Raw genomic sequence first — 15,146 nt, 5'->3', positions numbered from 1 at the left:
TGAGCTGTGTACATCTGTCACTGCTTTTATTGAAGCACCTCTTATAGGAAGTGGTTTTTTTGCTGGATCTCAGAAAAATATTGATCAGATTTATTGTGGGCTTTATGGTATATTCCAATAATATTTAAAAAAACCCAAAACCTGACAACCAAACAAAAACCCCTAAAGGGTATGTAGCTTTCTTGTGTGTTGCTGTAAGAAGCATAGTGTTATTAAAACTTCACTCTCCAGTGAATTACAGCTTTTGCAGATGGAAAAAGGATAGAAAAAAAAAAATGTTTACTAAAACTCAAGAGTAATTGGGCAACCTGGCACACTGTTAAAATAATTCAATCTTTAAGATAAAATGAAAGTGTGAAGGGAAAATAAATATCTACAACTTCAACACCAAGCCGTCTCAGAAGTATAGAAGATAACCAGCACTGTATACCTGGACAAAGCATTATTTAAAAACAAGAACAGACCATGATACCTATACATTTTGTGTGTTTGTTTTCTACATTGTATTATTTGGTCTTTTGCACTTAAACCCACTGTTTCATTTGGGCAAAGGAGGAAGGGGAGTTTAGCCAGAGTCTAAAACAAAAGTTTCCTAATTTGTGTGTGGTTTTCCCCCCTGTACCAGCTGGATTATCTCCTACCAAAGTAAGAAATGCTACTTTATTGGAGAACAAAATTTGTGTAAGGTTTTTCTTCATGTACATGCAATGTGTACATGTTGGGGGGAAATGATACATGTTTTCATGTGAGAATCTGCTATCTTGTCTGGTAGAGGTAAATCTGGAAAACCAGCTTTCACTCTGAATAAATGTTCATCTGTTGCACTCAGCGTTAACTGTGAGCAGGGAGGTGAGGATGATGTGCCTTTAGAGAGTGGTCTAGAGAAGCCAAGGTGAGAGTGGGAAACAGGAGTTCCTGGTCCTTACATTTCATGCTGATTTCTGAGCTCAGCAAGATCAAGAGCTCTTCAAAGCCAAAACACTGACTTGTGAGTGAGGCATCAAGGGCTACCACTTGAACAAACAGCAACATCCAACCTTCATTTACATCTTCTGAGCTGAGGGAGGAGCAAGCTGGTGTAGATTGGCTGGAATGAGTGTCAAGGAGTCATGAGCAATTTCTAGTTTGCAAACTAGAGACTTTTTAAACTGCTGAAGAAGCAAGATTTAGAGTAAAGCTTCGAAAGAGCATATTAAATAAGCCTCTCTGTCTATTTACAGCTAGGTAGCTCACCCCTTGGGTACTAGTACAGTGCATTAGTTTCAACGTGTATTGGGTTGCATGTTGAATGACTGTTGCTGATGTTAATAACTGGCATTTTGTGCTATCCTCATCTTATTTTGCTTTGCTGATCATGATGAAAAGTGAAGTCTGACAAATTTATTAATATGAAAAAAATATATGTAATGTGTTAATATTTCAACCTTCTCCTTTTATACAATAAACAGTACAGAATTGTACCACATTCATGAAAATACTTTTTGCACTACAATTTAATTAATTTAAATGTGTGTCTAAGCCCTGAAATTTTCCTGAGTGGTTCATCAACTATGTCATTAAAAAGCTTGTACTTGTTGTGTCCCAAGTGCCAGTCAAATACAGCATGCAAGAATTATCACATGTTCCTGCTGTGTGCAGCAGCAATTTGAAAGTTTGGTGAGAAAAATAGTTACTTTCAGAGAAAAGAAGCTGTGCCTGTATATGCATCAGAGCTCTCCAAACAGTCAAGGCACTAGAAACAAACATGTCTCTGCTGTAAAATACCTTTGTTCTAAGCATGCAAAATTCTGTGGTTTTATCACATAAGCAAATGGAAGGTCTTCCTTGAGTGGTACACTCTTCAAAGTAAAACAAAGCTAACATTAGAGTTAAATACAAAAACTTATTTCTAATATAATTTTTTACCATACCCTCTACTTTTTCATATTTCATTGTATACAATTGGTGCTAGATGTTTCAAACTTCGTAGTGTCTTTGTTTATATTTTGTTTTCAGGTGTTTTTTCCCCTCTCCTCTTTCTCAAAAACAGAGACACCCATGGTAACTAGTATCTCTTTGGGTCATAACAATACTTTTCAAAACAGACAGAAGTATGCCATGAATATATATTGTATCACTATTGAAGTATGTAAAGGGCGTGTCTGTCAGCAGTGATGTTTATGGATCTAGCACCAACTGAGAAGTTGAAAATTAGAGAACCTGTCTAAAATGTGGAACAAGAGTTTAGTAGTGAACTTGCATTGCAGTACTGTAAAGCAACTGTACCTCAGAGGACACAAGGAAACAAGAGACAATAACTCAGCCTGTGCTCTTATGAGGTATTTTCAGGCATTCCTGGGAATCAATGTTATATTTTGTCCTCATGCAATGTATTGCCATCCATTGAGGGTGCTATTCAGTTTTCTGGAATGCCTGCCCTTGGATTGACACCCAGTATAGTGAGAGTCACAAAATACAGATAGAGGCAGGACAAAGGCACTTTAGTGTCTTGCAACAATCTATGCTAGATATTTATTTATTACTGCCCAGCAGAAAGAACAGAAACATACTGACTAATTTTTACCAGAACAATAATCAGACATCCACCAGTAAACATGAGTGTAGGCCAAAGGAAAGCAAAGATGAGACCTTTTGGAGGATAAAGTCTGCTTAAAATAACATTGGTCTGCATTTCTTCTGGGTCATAGTAGCATGGGATAGTCTGGTACTTTTTGAAATTGCTTGCAATTGTTTCTATTCGTGCTTTAACTTCTTTAGAGTTCTCCGACTTGCCTGGGACATACGAGCACTGGAATAAGAAATGAAGGTGACTCGTTATAATGATACTCTGATGCAGGATTTGTAGTTAAGTCATATTGAGTAAACCAAACATGCTAGTACTGACAAATTCCTCTGTGGATTGGCTGGCATCCCTAGAGATTGTTTTGATTTCTTAGGTCTATAACCCATTTTGTGTGCTCCCCTGTTATTGTCAGTGTGTCTGTGCCCACAGTTTGTGGATTTAGGTTGGAGTAATGCTCTTGGAAACCTATAATACATTTGTGTTTGAAATAAAACTGTGATCTTTGAGACTGGCATTTTATTACTACACTGCCAAGCTCTGATTCTTAGCAAAACTTCTAGGCACCACCACAACAAAAATATTAGTTGTACTGGAGTTCACAATTTGCTTGTTGACATGCAGGAAACCAAAACTGCTTCACTGTGCACTGTCTGGTTATAACTTGTAGACAGATAAGAGGAAATATGGCTGTTAGAGGCTTGTCCTACCTCACTTTATGCCCCGTTTGAGTGCTGAGTTGGCATAAGCTCTCTGAAATACTTGCAGCTTTGGAACTGAACTGACCCTGCCCTTCCTAGAGACAGTGCACTTTCAGGAGCACTGCTGGTTGTGAGGGAGCAAAGCTAAAAATGTTGCTCTTTGTTGATTCCCAACCACAAATGTGTCAGAAACATAAGGATAATCCCCTACTTTCCACCCAGTCTTTCTCGCATCTCTAAAGCCAAATGAATACTGTGCACCCATGTTTCTGTCCCACCCGTGGTCTGCACTCACCCTCTGGGGAAGAGATGCCTAAAACAACTGACCAAGGCACCTGTACCCCAACACCCATCAGTACATAGGTGCTTTCTACACTGCATTGTCCAAGAGTCTAGGTTTCTGCAGCCATGCTGGCCAGAAACAGTTGCAGAGTGAACGAAAGAAAAATTAATTTTGAGTGATTATCTTTCAAAGTCACTGATTGTTCCTCTTCCTGTGTAAAATGTGCATCATGTTCCCAGCAGTTCCTTCATTTTCCCTATCTCTGCTTTTCCTGCTTCGTGTCATGCACTTAAATGGAAGTAAAGTTGGGATTTGTGCTCTTAGAATAGTTTTTAACTTTGGGTCTCTCCTGTGATAATTCAACAGGCAACTCAACAAACCACAGTTTAGAAACTATTTCTTACCATCAGTCTTCAACTCCAAGGCTTAGATATTTCTAAAATATTCATTGATATTAAATATTCATATTTTGTTGGTGTAATTGCTTAACTAGAATTATCTTAGTGATTGTTGTAGCATTTAAAACAAAATGCAAAACTAATTTCTGAAATATTTTTTTTAAAATACCTTGATCTAAGCACAAACAGTGACATGTAAAAGATGAACAACTCTTACTCTGCTCCTCGGTTTAAAAACAATCGCCCCTTCTTAAAAGTGTTAGATAGTATCAGAGAATGATTATTGAAACCGTGTTGCAAGTACCTTAGGATTTCTTTCCAGTGTGTCTTCAGTCTGATACAGCATAACCTCTTGTCCAGAGGCTGTCAGATTAACCCACACCTGTAGGCAGGGATAAGGAAAGATGTCCTCATCCTCTGAGCCTTCGCTGTTTAAGCAGGGAACTTTGTCCTTGATGCTGACTTTCAGTACCTTGCACACAGTTTCTGTTGTCCAGACACTAGAAAAACGAAGCATAAAGTATTTTAAAAGTGCTAGCAGTGTCTGTTGTGAGCCATGGGCTGGAGATGCCTGTGTGTGGCAGCTGTGAGTGGTGGCAGGGCTGGAGCTCCTGGCTGCTCCGTCCTGGCATGGGGCTCCTTGCCCAGCCCAAGGCCAAGGGCTGCCACAGGAAAGCAAAGCAGGAAACCAGGTTTTGGGTAGTTGTTTGTTACACATTCTGTGGTTTGAAGTTAGATTCTTAACCCCATCTGTAATCAGCTTCAAGAGTCATTCAAGAAAGAAAAATTGCTATGGATTTGGATGTTTGGTAACAAATTTATGGAAAATCATGCAGTAAGCTGGAAAACTTCACCTTGTTATTAGAAATCTGGCTGAGTATGGTGGAGCTTTTTCTGTTTAGAAATATTTTAACTGATTTCATTCAATAATGCTCAGAACTCAGATAAGTTCCCATGTTTCACCTCCTCCTTTTTTTTATTAGATGAACCTTTTGTGTGTATAAGAAGTAGGATTTTTTGTAAAATTAATTTTTTGCTACTACTTATCCTTTTTTTCTCAAAAGTTACTTTTCTTTCTGAAACTGTAGCAAATTTTTGCTTTCAGCAGTACACTTGGGGGCAACAAAAGTAATGATATAGTCGCACCTCAGTTCTTAAACTAATCTTTTTACATGCAAATGTAATTTGAATGTAACCAAGAGGCTGGAAAATACAGAAAATATTAATTACTCTGTTTAAAGAATAATGTTTTTTGAATGTTTTTAAGCTTAAAGGTGCTTTTCAGCAAGAAGAATGAGGTGGATATACTTTCTACATCAAAAACTTCTAGCATGAAAAACTAAGATGTATTCTTCATCTTGTTACTTTGGTATTTTGCAAATTGGTTTTGTGTGTGGAGGCAGAATTTGCAAAATGAAATAAAAATGCAGGTGATAGGAACTTCTTCAGCATTCATTGAATGTACAATGTACTAACATGTATTTTGACACTTTCAATAATTGTTTTTGGTGCTGACAAGAAAAAGAAATAGCTTTGTATTCATAAACAAGTAACTGTTATTACCTTTTAGTGTAGAATGGCACTATGGTGATCCCAATAAAAAAGTACATCATCATGGAACATGCAATCATTCCCAGTCCCAGGCACAGGGCTCTTGTCTCCCCTCTCTTCTGTGCAGTCACCAACTTTTTCCCCAACATTATTTTGAGTTGTGAAATCTGAACAATCTAATGTAGAATAAAATAGGACAGGGAAACATTACTGGGTTTGGTTACAGGTATCACAGTGATGTAGCAAGTTCCTGAAACATAATGTAGCACATAGAGGAAAGGAAAGAAAAATAAAACCAAAACTGTCGTGCTTTTTTTTGTTAGCAGTAGACACCCTTTTACTTTCTGTACTGCTTTAAAAGTTTGTGTGTGTGTAGGCTAGGAAATGGGGTAGGAAAACCTGGTCACTTTTTGGAAGAGTTCTGTTAACAATCCTATTGTCCTCAGCCTTAATTCAATCTATTTAATTTTGCTTCTTCTCTGAAGTAAGAGAATATAGTGTTGCATATTGCACCAAGGGAAAATCCTCCCACAGAAGCATTCTGGTGCATTTTCAGGATTTCAGCTTCAGTTGTGTGCAGCAATTCAGTGTTTGTCCATGCTGGCTGGCCTTCAGGACAGTGTGTTCCCTGTCTAAATCCACCTGTGTTCAGCTAAGCAATGGAGTAAATAGAAAGACTTCAGTTTAGAGGCAGTGGAAGACAAGCCCAAGTCTGAGTTAGCAGGTTATACATGACTAGATGGTCTCCAGATGCCCCAAGCTGGCAGGGCTATGGTGTTACTGAGCAACTACACTGAATCTAGTGAAAGATGAAATAAAGGAATGATCAGCTCTTGAAAGAAACAGAATTCATATAATCTGAATGTTGCTTTCTTTCCTATATTGTTCTGTTTTCCACTTGTAAAAATGCTTTTCACTTTTAACAATCAAGGGAAAAGGCATTTGAACATTGAAATGCTTCTGGTTTTAGACTCCTATAAACTTGAATGTTAGTGTTATTAACAATAAAAACATAATGTCTATAGAGAGTGAAACAGCTGTGGTCATTTAGCATAACTCGAGGCTAGTTACAAAATTTATGTACATAATTTGAAGCCCCTGCATCACCTGATAGATGGTATAGAAATGAAAGGCTGTTCTGAGGTGTTCAAAGGAATTAAAGGGGTTGTTGGAATACTGAATTGTGTCAAGTTCCAGTTTTAATTCCACTTTAAATAAAATATCAGTGTCTACTGTGAATTTTCTATACAGCATTTTGAGGGGAATTGTTTTTCTGATGGTCATGTGTAATTCTCTGGCATTATAAGAAGCATCTTCATTTTGAAATTACCATCATATGAACACTACTTGCTTACTGGCTTTGTAGTTAATACAGAATGTGAGCTATTGCCCTTAAATAAGGCATTATTGTGCTTTTCTTGGTCTATGCAGCTATAAATAGAACACGTAGCATCAAGTGCTTCAGCCTGCATGCACCCCACAAGGAAACTTGTGTAGATGTCAGTAGTGACTGTTCCTTGGAAACTTCTGTTGCTGCTTTAGTTTCGTGGCAGAAAAGAAGAAATGACATTTTTAAAAAAATAAAAAACTTTATAAAATACTTAAAATATTGGAACACTAAAAGAGAGCAAATTAAGACCAACTGACTTTAAGCTGAGTCTCCTTTACCTATTGTGCAACTTGGTCAGAGGGAAAAATGCAATAAAAGAACATCATCAAGTCTGGGAATGTACAGGCCTTGACACCATGTGATACCAGAGCAGCTGTTTCTTTAAACACAGTGGGAAGCTGATGATAAACAAGTGAAAACCTGCATTCTTAGCAAGAATTTCTTAAATACAGTACCAGTGATTAATCTTTAAGTAGTTCTGCAGGAAAATAAACAAGTGAAAGACTCATGCTGCCACCACATTGTGTGGAAAACTTCTAATTGCCTAGTGCTCTTTATTTCTTGAATTTGAGATGAACCATTATGTTTACATAAAAAAATGTAATTGCCCCATCAGTCTGCTTGAATATCAGTCACATTAGCAGCAGAAGTACCAGTAAGCTCAGCCTTCCCAATCATCTGAAACTGACAGACTACCTCTTTAAGACACATAAGGAATTCATATGTGTAAACTGGAAATGTTTACATGTGGCCAGGAGATTTTCCCAGCATGATGTGTAGAGTTGTTCCCCATTCTGACACCAGCTGGTTCTCTGTGTGGGCTGCTGGATGATCCTGCTTGCCTCTGCTCCCCCAGTTCAGATGTCTGCTCTACCCCAAAGAGAATAAGGACACATGAATTATGCAGAGAATGTTAACAAGAAAGATTGGTCTAAAAATATCTCACTGAATGCCTCTATAAACATACAAAATAATCTACTAGGTCTTCAAGCCATGCAAATCAGAGGTGCTCACGTCACTGTTGTGTTGCTGTACCAGATGAGCTGTAAATGTGGCCCCTAAAACTGAAATACATACTTCCTCCTGTATTTTTTTGTATGCTTTAAAATTTAGATGGAAAATCTGTCACACTATTTTGTGCATGGGCACAATGATTTAAGGGTAAACCTGGGTGAGCGAAGGTAAAGCCCTTGTGCATTTGCAAATCAAATCCTGCATATTCTCTCTCACAACAAAGGAATGCTGCATGCATACAGGAAATCTCATTTCCCAGTGTTTAAATGTTTAATTTTTTCATATCAGAAATTCTTCTCTTTTATCTCCCAGCTCTGTCCATGTATATTAAGAGGAGTATTAAAAGAGTTAATCAAGTGCTTCTGACAAAATCATTAGATTTCTGAAAAAAGAAGCACTGCAGAGGACTTGATTGGCCAGGATTCACTGAGCATATCTGAACTGGAAGATGTTGAAGCATGTAACTTGACTTTTATTCAGCCTTCAAGAGGAAATACGAATGTATCTTTTGCACTGAAGATTGTAGGGTGCCTCCATAATTATTAGGAAAATATAAGCTCCAAATCTTTTCATAATGTTCTGTCTCTCTAATCTTCAGTTCTAGTTAAATTATACAGTACATTAGCTATGCAATTTCAATGTGTAATCACTGCATTGACAGCTGTTGGTGCAAATCCTAGGGATGCCATCTACTTAGGTTTGGAATAAAACTCCCTGTTTTTATTATTAGACATGTTTGAGACTTGGTGGGAAGAGTCTGTGTCTTTCTTCCCCTTCTCTTGAGGAGTTTTCTGGGACCTCTCTCTTGAACTATTTCAAGCTGCTCTAATCTTCAGTATTCCATATCAGTAGCACTGAATTCATGTTGCTCACTTGCAGAAGAAAGGGTGCTACACCCTTCTCTCAAATGAAAGCTTAGAATAAATGTTAACAGTGAGCTACACATTTTTGAGCCGATTTCCACCATCCATGGAAATGTGCACAAAAAATAACATAGCTGTCATGGAAACCTAAAGCAGCAATATTTTGACTGTGTTGTATGATGCAACTTTTTTTTTTTTTTTGTAAATGAAATATGCTGTATCACTTTGTTTTAATCATTAACTGTTTACTTGATGTGGCACTAGAGTGAATTAAAAAAGTTAGCTTTGTTGCTTAACAACCTGTGCAGTTATTTAAGATAAATTCTGTTAGCTTTTAAATAAAGTGGTTCTTAGAAAAAAAAAAAGTTACTTGCTTAGTTCAGCAGATCTGAAGTTTTTCTAGAGTGTTTCTTGTGGAATCTCTGCAGTACAGGGCTGCACAAAATGAACTAATTTCAGAGAATGTTTTGGGGAAGCCTGCAAGTGTCCAAGTGCCTGGTTCCTCTCCAGCTTAATTAAAGGTAGACAAGCCTTTAAAGAGGAATGATGAACACCTAAAGTCATGAAATGCCTACGAATGTAGGTGTACTTGTCATTAAAATGAGTAAAAGCTGTGGGCTGCAGATTCCTAAGATTCTGTTGTTTGCAAAAAATATTGACATTACCTTTGAAAATATTTATGTAGAATTATTAGAATTATTTTAGTTACAAAAGAGAGAGCAACTTAAACTTTCCTGTGGTGAGTGGCCTATCTATCTAGGTTGTCTTCCATAATACTACAGATTTAGAAAGATTGTTTCTTCCAAAAACACTTTTCAAAACCCAAAGCTATTGCATGCTCCCAGGGAAAAATTGTTGCTTAGAAATATACTTACTGTTTTTGATGAAATGCTTCTGTGTCTGATAGAAAAACTTCTGTTACGTGACAGACCTGGGATAGTGGCAGAATTTAGAGCTGAAAGGGAATTTCATTATTTTTTCCTTTCTTGTACTTCTCTGCTTTTGCTTTGCTGTGGCTGAACTCGTAACTTAGTTCCCCTATTATGAAGCTTTCTCTAACCATAAATGGTAAGGTATGAAAGAGTACTGTCCTTTTTGAGATTAATTGCTGGAAAGCAGGAAACCACAATATTAAGACCAACTACAGCTGAAAAGGCAGAGTTTTCTCATACTCTAGGGCCCTTTCCACCTATCCTGGTGGATTTATCTTAAGCTATTTATCTTAAGCCACTACTTTTATACACCTTTTTAGTTTTGAAATCTGTTAGGTCTTTTGAATAAGATGTAAGTATAGGCTCCATCAATGACCAGTGGCAAAGATCTTTAATACCTAAACACCTGTTTGTGAAAGCTTTGTTGCCACCAGTTTTGGTCAGATTGGATGCAACAGATGCTAAAATTCTGACTTTACATCAGAACCTTATAGACAAGAACAAAGCATTCATCATGCCTTAGACATATTAGTGTCCAGCATGTTCCTCTAGCCAAAAACCCAAGTCTGCTTCTGGGACATATAAACAGAAGACTCCTAGTACAGAGCTTCAGAGAAGAGCTAAAATAATAGCTTTTATTTCAGAGGGGAAAATTCTTTTATTGGGAGACTAAAGGAATTGAAATGAGTGAATCCAGTAAAAGCATTAAGAATATTCTGAGCATTGTATGAATGTTCTGAGCAGGGCAGGATCCCTCCTGCCCTGCATTAGGTGTCTAATAATAGCTGTTTCAGCTTAAGCTGGTCTTCCAGGCTTCTTTTTAGTAAAAGATTTGAAATTGAAGTGTTCAGAGAGTTCATACTGTCTGAAATTAACCATTGAATCTTCCCCAAAAGGACTTTTCCTATTATCATTGGTGCAGAAGAAAGCACACCAAGCTAACCTGGATTTAAAGAACTGTGTTAGGCACTTGGGGCTAAGCAGGATGAAGCCTGCTGCTATCAGGCAGATTGTAAAGATTTATGATTACGATAATTTTTTAGTATTTGAGAAGTGATGTAGTTAAATTTAAAGAATGACATTTGAAGCTTGGAAAAAGAGCCATATGAGCAAAATTTATTCCCAGATAAAATGTGATCTGGTTAGGTGGAGTTTTCAAGACTGGCTATTCAAAAAATGTGGGCTCTGGCTCAAGCTGAGGTCATGCTTTTGATGAGGAATTTATTAAAAGTCATGTTTGGGATGTGTGATTCAGGAGTCAAGGCAGAAAACAAGGTAACTCGTGCTGACTGAAATTCATGAGTCTCCAACTCTGGCTGTCTCTTCTGCTTGCTCACTTTCACTCCAATGGCTAATACAGACCAATTGTTAGCTAACCAGCTCTACTGCTAAACTGACACAGACCTCGTGGATTGCATGGCAAAACAGATTGCATTTTTTAAGTCCCTCAGAGTACTGAAAAGTGGTGGTGGTAGGTGCTTTGGCTCAGTTTGAGGTGCAGCTGAGATTTATTTTTTTTTTAATAGACAGCATCAGGCTGGGAGCATAGATCCTTCACACAACATTTTGCTTGTTTCTCTTTGGCTCACATAAGCTGCAGACATGAAAGTCCACGTGGCCACTTACTCTCAGAATAATAACCCAATAAAATGGTGTTAAATGAGGTGCTGTGCTAAAATCCACTTCTAACCTTGGAATGTTTAGATGTGGTACTGGCCTGTACTGAGTGATGTATATACATGACAGCTTTATCAATGGCAAAGAAGATGTTTGTTGTATTATAAACTGTAATTCTGTATTACAGTCTAAAATAGTCTCTGTCTTATTAAAATCACATATAATTTTTTAATATTTTTTTTTGCAACTTCAGGTGAGGGAGGAAAAAGGAACAATCAGATAATTGAGATTGCCATGTACTTTTACCGTGGTGCTCCTTTTCCTTGCAACAGCTGCAGTGCTCACTCTAACCTTACTCCTGGCTGTCATGGTGGGGCATCATGAACCCACTCAATGATTTCCCTGGTCTCAGAGGAGCACAGAATCAGCTACTGGGACACTAATGCACTGCTTATTTGTGAGATAAGAAACTGGGGATGCTCAGCTTCTCCTGCCCTTACCCTGACTGAGGGAGGGGGTGTGGGGTCAGTGCAAATGCAAAGTTCTTGAGAATGCTCTGAGAATATGGGTGGCAGAAAATATCAAGGCCAGTTTAGAGACAGTAGGAGCTAAAGGTAGTAGCCCTCGTTGGTGTACAATCCTTTTAAAAATACTAGTTTTAGCCAAGGTATAAAATGTTGCAGTAGCCTTCCCAAAGTTTGCTTGAGGTGGTGTTTTTAATGTTTGATCCCTGACTATAGTTGGGGGAAGAAAAAGAAAAGACAAATCATGTTGCGGTAGGCTTTTCTGAACTTCAAATACTCTATTTTGAATCTGAACAAGATTCTTTTCAATATCTTTCTTCCCACTTATTTTATTACAATGTATTAAACCTTCTGGTTAAGACAAATATAAGTTTGAAGCATAGCTTCCCATGATTCTTTAAAAAAATGAGCAATGTTTCAACTTGGAAAAAAACTGCTGTGTCTGCAAGTTAGTGAAATATCTACACTTAAAATGATCAGTCTCCAGAACTGGAAGAAGCTATAAGATAAATGAAAGATAAATGAAAGAGAATTAAAGTAAATATTTCTGGAGAGCTATTTTCTCTGTAAGTCTTAGTGGAATAATAAAACATGGGAGAGAAGGGATGTGGCTCTGAAAGAGAAATTGTGTAAACATTAGTATACAAGGATTGTCGGTCTGTCTTGTAAATAAAAGTGTGAAGGGATTGTAACCATTACAGCAGTGGCAGGGGAGAAGTTCTGGCATTTATTTGCTGTACTACCCTGTAGTGAGTATTTGGATCCTTGCCTTTGTGCACCAACTGTTCCAGCTCTTCATTTTGGATAGGGCCCAGCCAGGTGAGTCTTAGTTCAGAGGACTCTCAACCCTCCCAAGAAATTGGAATGACTTTGCTGGGATTATGAAGCTTCAAGAAAGCTCAACAGCATCTGGTTTGACCCTAAATGCTACTGAACAGTTGCTGTGACATCACATGAATTAAACTTACTTTGTGTTGTGGGTGACCTGTTACACATGGGGCTGTCCTAAGTAAGAACTGGATCTTGTTAGAAGTGCTAGTCAGGCTATATAAATAGCTATATAACAGTCTCTACAGGCAAGCAGAAGTTATGTGAATTTTCAAACTGTAAACTCCCTTTTGACTCTAATGTAAAGAGCAGTTCAGGAGTTAAACAGGGGAAAGTAAAAAAAAAAAAAAAAAAGTTGGTCAGACTGCTTATTCTGTTATAAGCATAAGAAAACCTTAATGTCTGTAAAACAGAACCAGTTCAGGAAGTACTGTTATTTTATTTCCAGGGCTTTCTGTTGCTTTTAAAGAATCAGTGAAGTGTGAAATGAGAACAGTTGTTTGGATCTTCAGAGAGCCTTGCAAAGTTATTAACTGCCATTTTCTTTATTGGTACTTAATCATAGTGCAGTACATTGTCATTTTTAATGTGCATCTTAAGGAGAAGCTGTGGCTCTTGAAAAGCAACACTGACACATTAAAAATTACATTATTTAGGAGGAGGAGGATGTCTTGAGTCTGGCATGTCTAAATCAGACACATACAGACTTTAGGACCCAGTTGATTCTTTTTAAGTACCTGAGTTAACAAACTGCTTGTTGGAATTGCTGATAGATAGCTCACCAGTTTCATGAAGGCTGAGGGAGTCTTCAGAACTTGTCACACAGATATGTAAGCAGGAGTTTTGAACTGCTTGTTTGTCCTCCACTTCACAGCATGGTGGCTGTGCACTTGTGATGACTCCCTGGATGGAAGGTATCTGTGCTGTGATGGCCCTGCCTGTGTTGTGTTGCACCTGTAGTGAAGAACAATGTTGTGGTAGAACTTCATTTCTCTCTGAAGTTACTAAGAATTCTCTTACTACTGTGTCTTAAAACTGAAGTTAGAGAGGAAGATGAACTGTTTGCTGTGAGTAAATACTAACTGATGTCAAAGAATAAGTGCATGGTTTCCAATCAGGCAGTAAGTGCATGTGCTCTTTCATCAGTTTGGATCTTGTATGGTAATTGAGTCTTAAAAATATTTTTCCAATTGGAGCAGCCCTCAATATTAAAAAAAAACAACAACAAGAGTCACCACTACAAAAACAAAAAAAAAAAACACAAAAAAGCCCCCCAAAAACCAAACATAACCCCCCCAAAAAAAGTACAACAAAAAAACCCACCCAAACCCAAAGCAACTGACCAAAAAACCCTCATGCTGCTTTGTATAGAACTTTCATTTCTGAAAGATTAGAGTTGTTGTTATGACTTTCTTGGTTTTTACTTTTTGAAACTAAATAGAGGGCCTGTATTTCTGTCTAACAAACCCCAGGCAGCAATATGGCTACGTGTAATCAAATAGATTACAGCAATGTCAGACCTACTGCACATGCAATTTCAGATTAGCACCTTTAGTTAAGCAAACCCAGCATGTTTTTCATGATTTAATTTACTGGCTAAGTTGTGGTAATCAGACAGTCTGGAGAGAGCCACACAGAAATCATAGCTTAAGGGAGAACCTCTGTGTTTTAGGGAGTCTGGATATGGAGCACAAGGCATATATCCTGGTTATTATTTTGCTGTTGCTTATGAAATAATGCTTTGAAATCAGGACAGAGAGTTAGGTTCATATGATGTGTCTGTTGGAGTTCCCAGCTGGAGGAGCCTATTGCTGCCTGCTATACTTCCTGATGCCATTGCTCCTTTCACTGAGAGCTCTGCTCCCTAATCTGCTGCTGCTGTTGGTACCTTGAGCCAAGCCATGCAAGGTGCTCCCTACCTCTTTGTCCATGCCCAAGCAGGGACATTGTTTACTTCTGTCACACCTTTACTGCTCTTCCATGTTGGGAATGGGGGATTGAAAGGGAACACACTAACCCTCAGCTTCCTATACTCCCAAAATACACCATATTGCATCAGCCTCGCTGCACTGAGTTATGAAGTCTCCCAAAAAAAGCTACAAAACATAGTGGTGGAAAGCATGATGTTCCTTCTTTTTCTGGAGGGAAATTTCATTATGACAGTTTAAATAAAATTTAAAAATTCAAATGAAATTTGCAATGCCCTTTGTTATCTTTCCATACCTGTTTTATATAGATAAGTTCACAATTTGATTTTTTCTTTCTTTTGCCCAAAGTCAGATTTATATGAGTTAAAGTAAATAGTATTTTCCTTAACAGCATTCTTTTTGTTGCAGAAAGTTACTGTAAATGAGACTGTCATCTATAAATAACAGCATTGATTTTGAGTTCCCTGAAGCCATTAAATTTACTTTTGGAGTGCAGCCCTGGTATCTAGGCGTTTTATGTACTTCACTATACACTTTTCATGAAAGTAACATGATTA

At 37.8% G+C, this 15,146-nt stretch overlaps 1 protein-coding gene across 1 annotated transcript; it reads right to left on the bottom strand.

Moving 5' to 3' along the window:
- Positions 1 to 2,518: 2,518 nt before the first annotated feature.
- Positions 2,519 to 5,642, bottom strand: KCNMB1 (potassium large conductance calcium-activated channel, subfamily M, beta member 1). Its single transcript, XM_010002047.1, has 3 exons — positions 5,506 to 5,642; positions 4,247 to 4,442; positions 2,519 to 2,788 (listed from the first exon to the last, which is right to left on the bottom strand). The coding sequence occupies exons 1-3, from the start codon at positions 5,640 to 5,642 to the stop codon at positions 2,519 to 2,521; spliced, it is 603 nt and encodes a 200-aa protein (XP_010000349.1).
- Positions 5,643 to 15,146: the final 9,504 nt, after the last annotated feature.

This window comes from Chaetura pelagica, unplaced genomic scaffold (genome assembly GCF_000747805.2).
Source record: "Chaetura pelagica isolate M959 unplaced genomic scaffold, ChaPel_1.0 scaffold356, whole genome shotgun sequence".
Taxonomy (NCBI): domain Eukaryota; kingdom Metazoa; phylum Chordata; class Aves; order Apodiformes; family Apodidae; genus Chaetura; species Chaetura pelagica.
This window is presented reverse-complemented; position numbering and strand designations above follow the sequence as displayed.

Coding starts and splice junctions, on each gene's coding strand:
- KCNMB1 (XM_010002047.1), bottom strand. CDS start 5,642: ATGTTGGGGAAAAAGTTGGTGACTGCACAGAAGAGAGGGGAGACAAGA. Junction 4,443..5,505: donor GTGCCATTCTACACTAAAAG/GTAATAACAGTT, acceptor TCGTTTTTCTAG/TGTCTGGACAACAGAAACTG. Junction 2,789..4,246: donor CACTGGAAAGAAATCCTAAG/GTACTTGCAACA, acceptor TTCTTATTCCAG/TGCTCGTATGTCCCAGGCAA.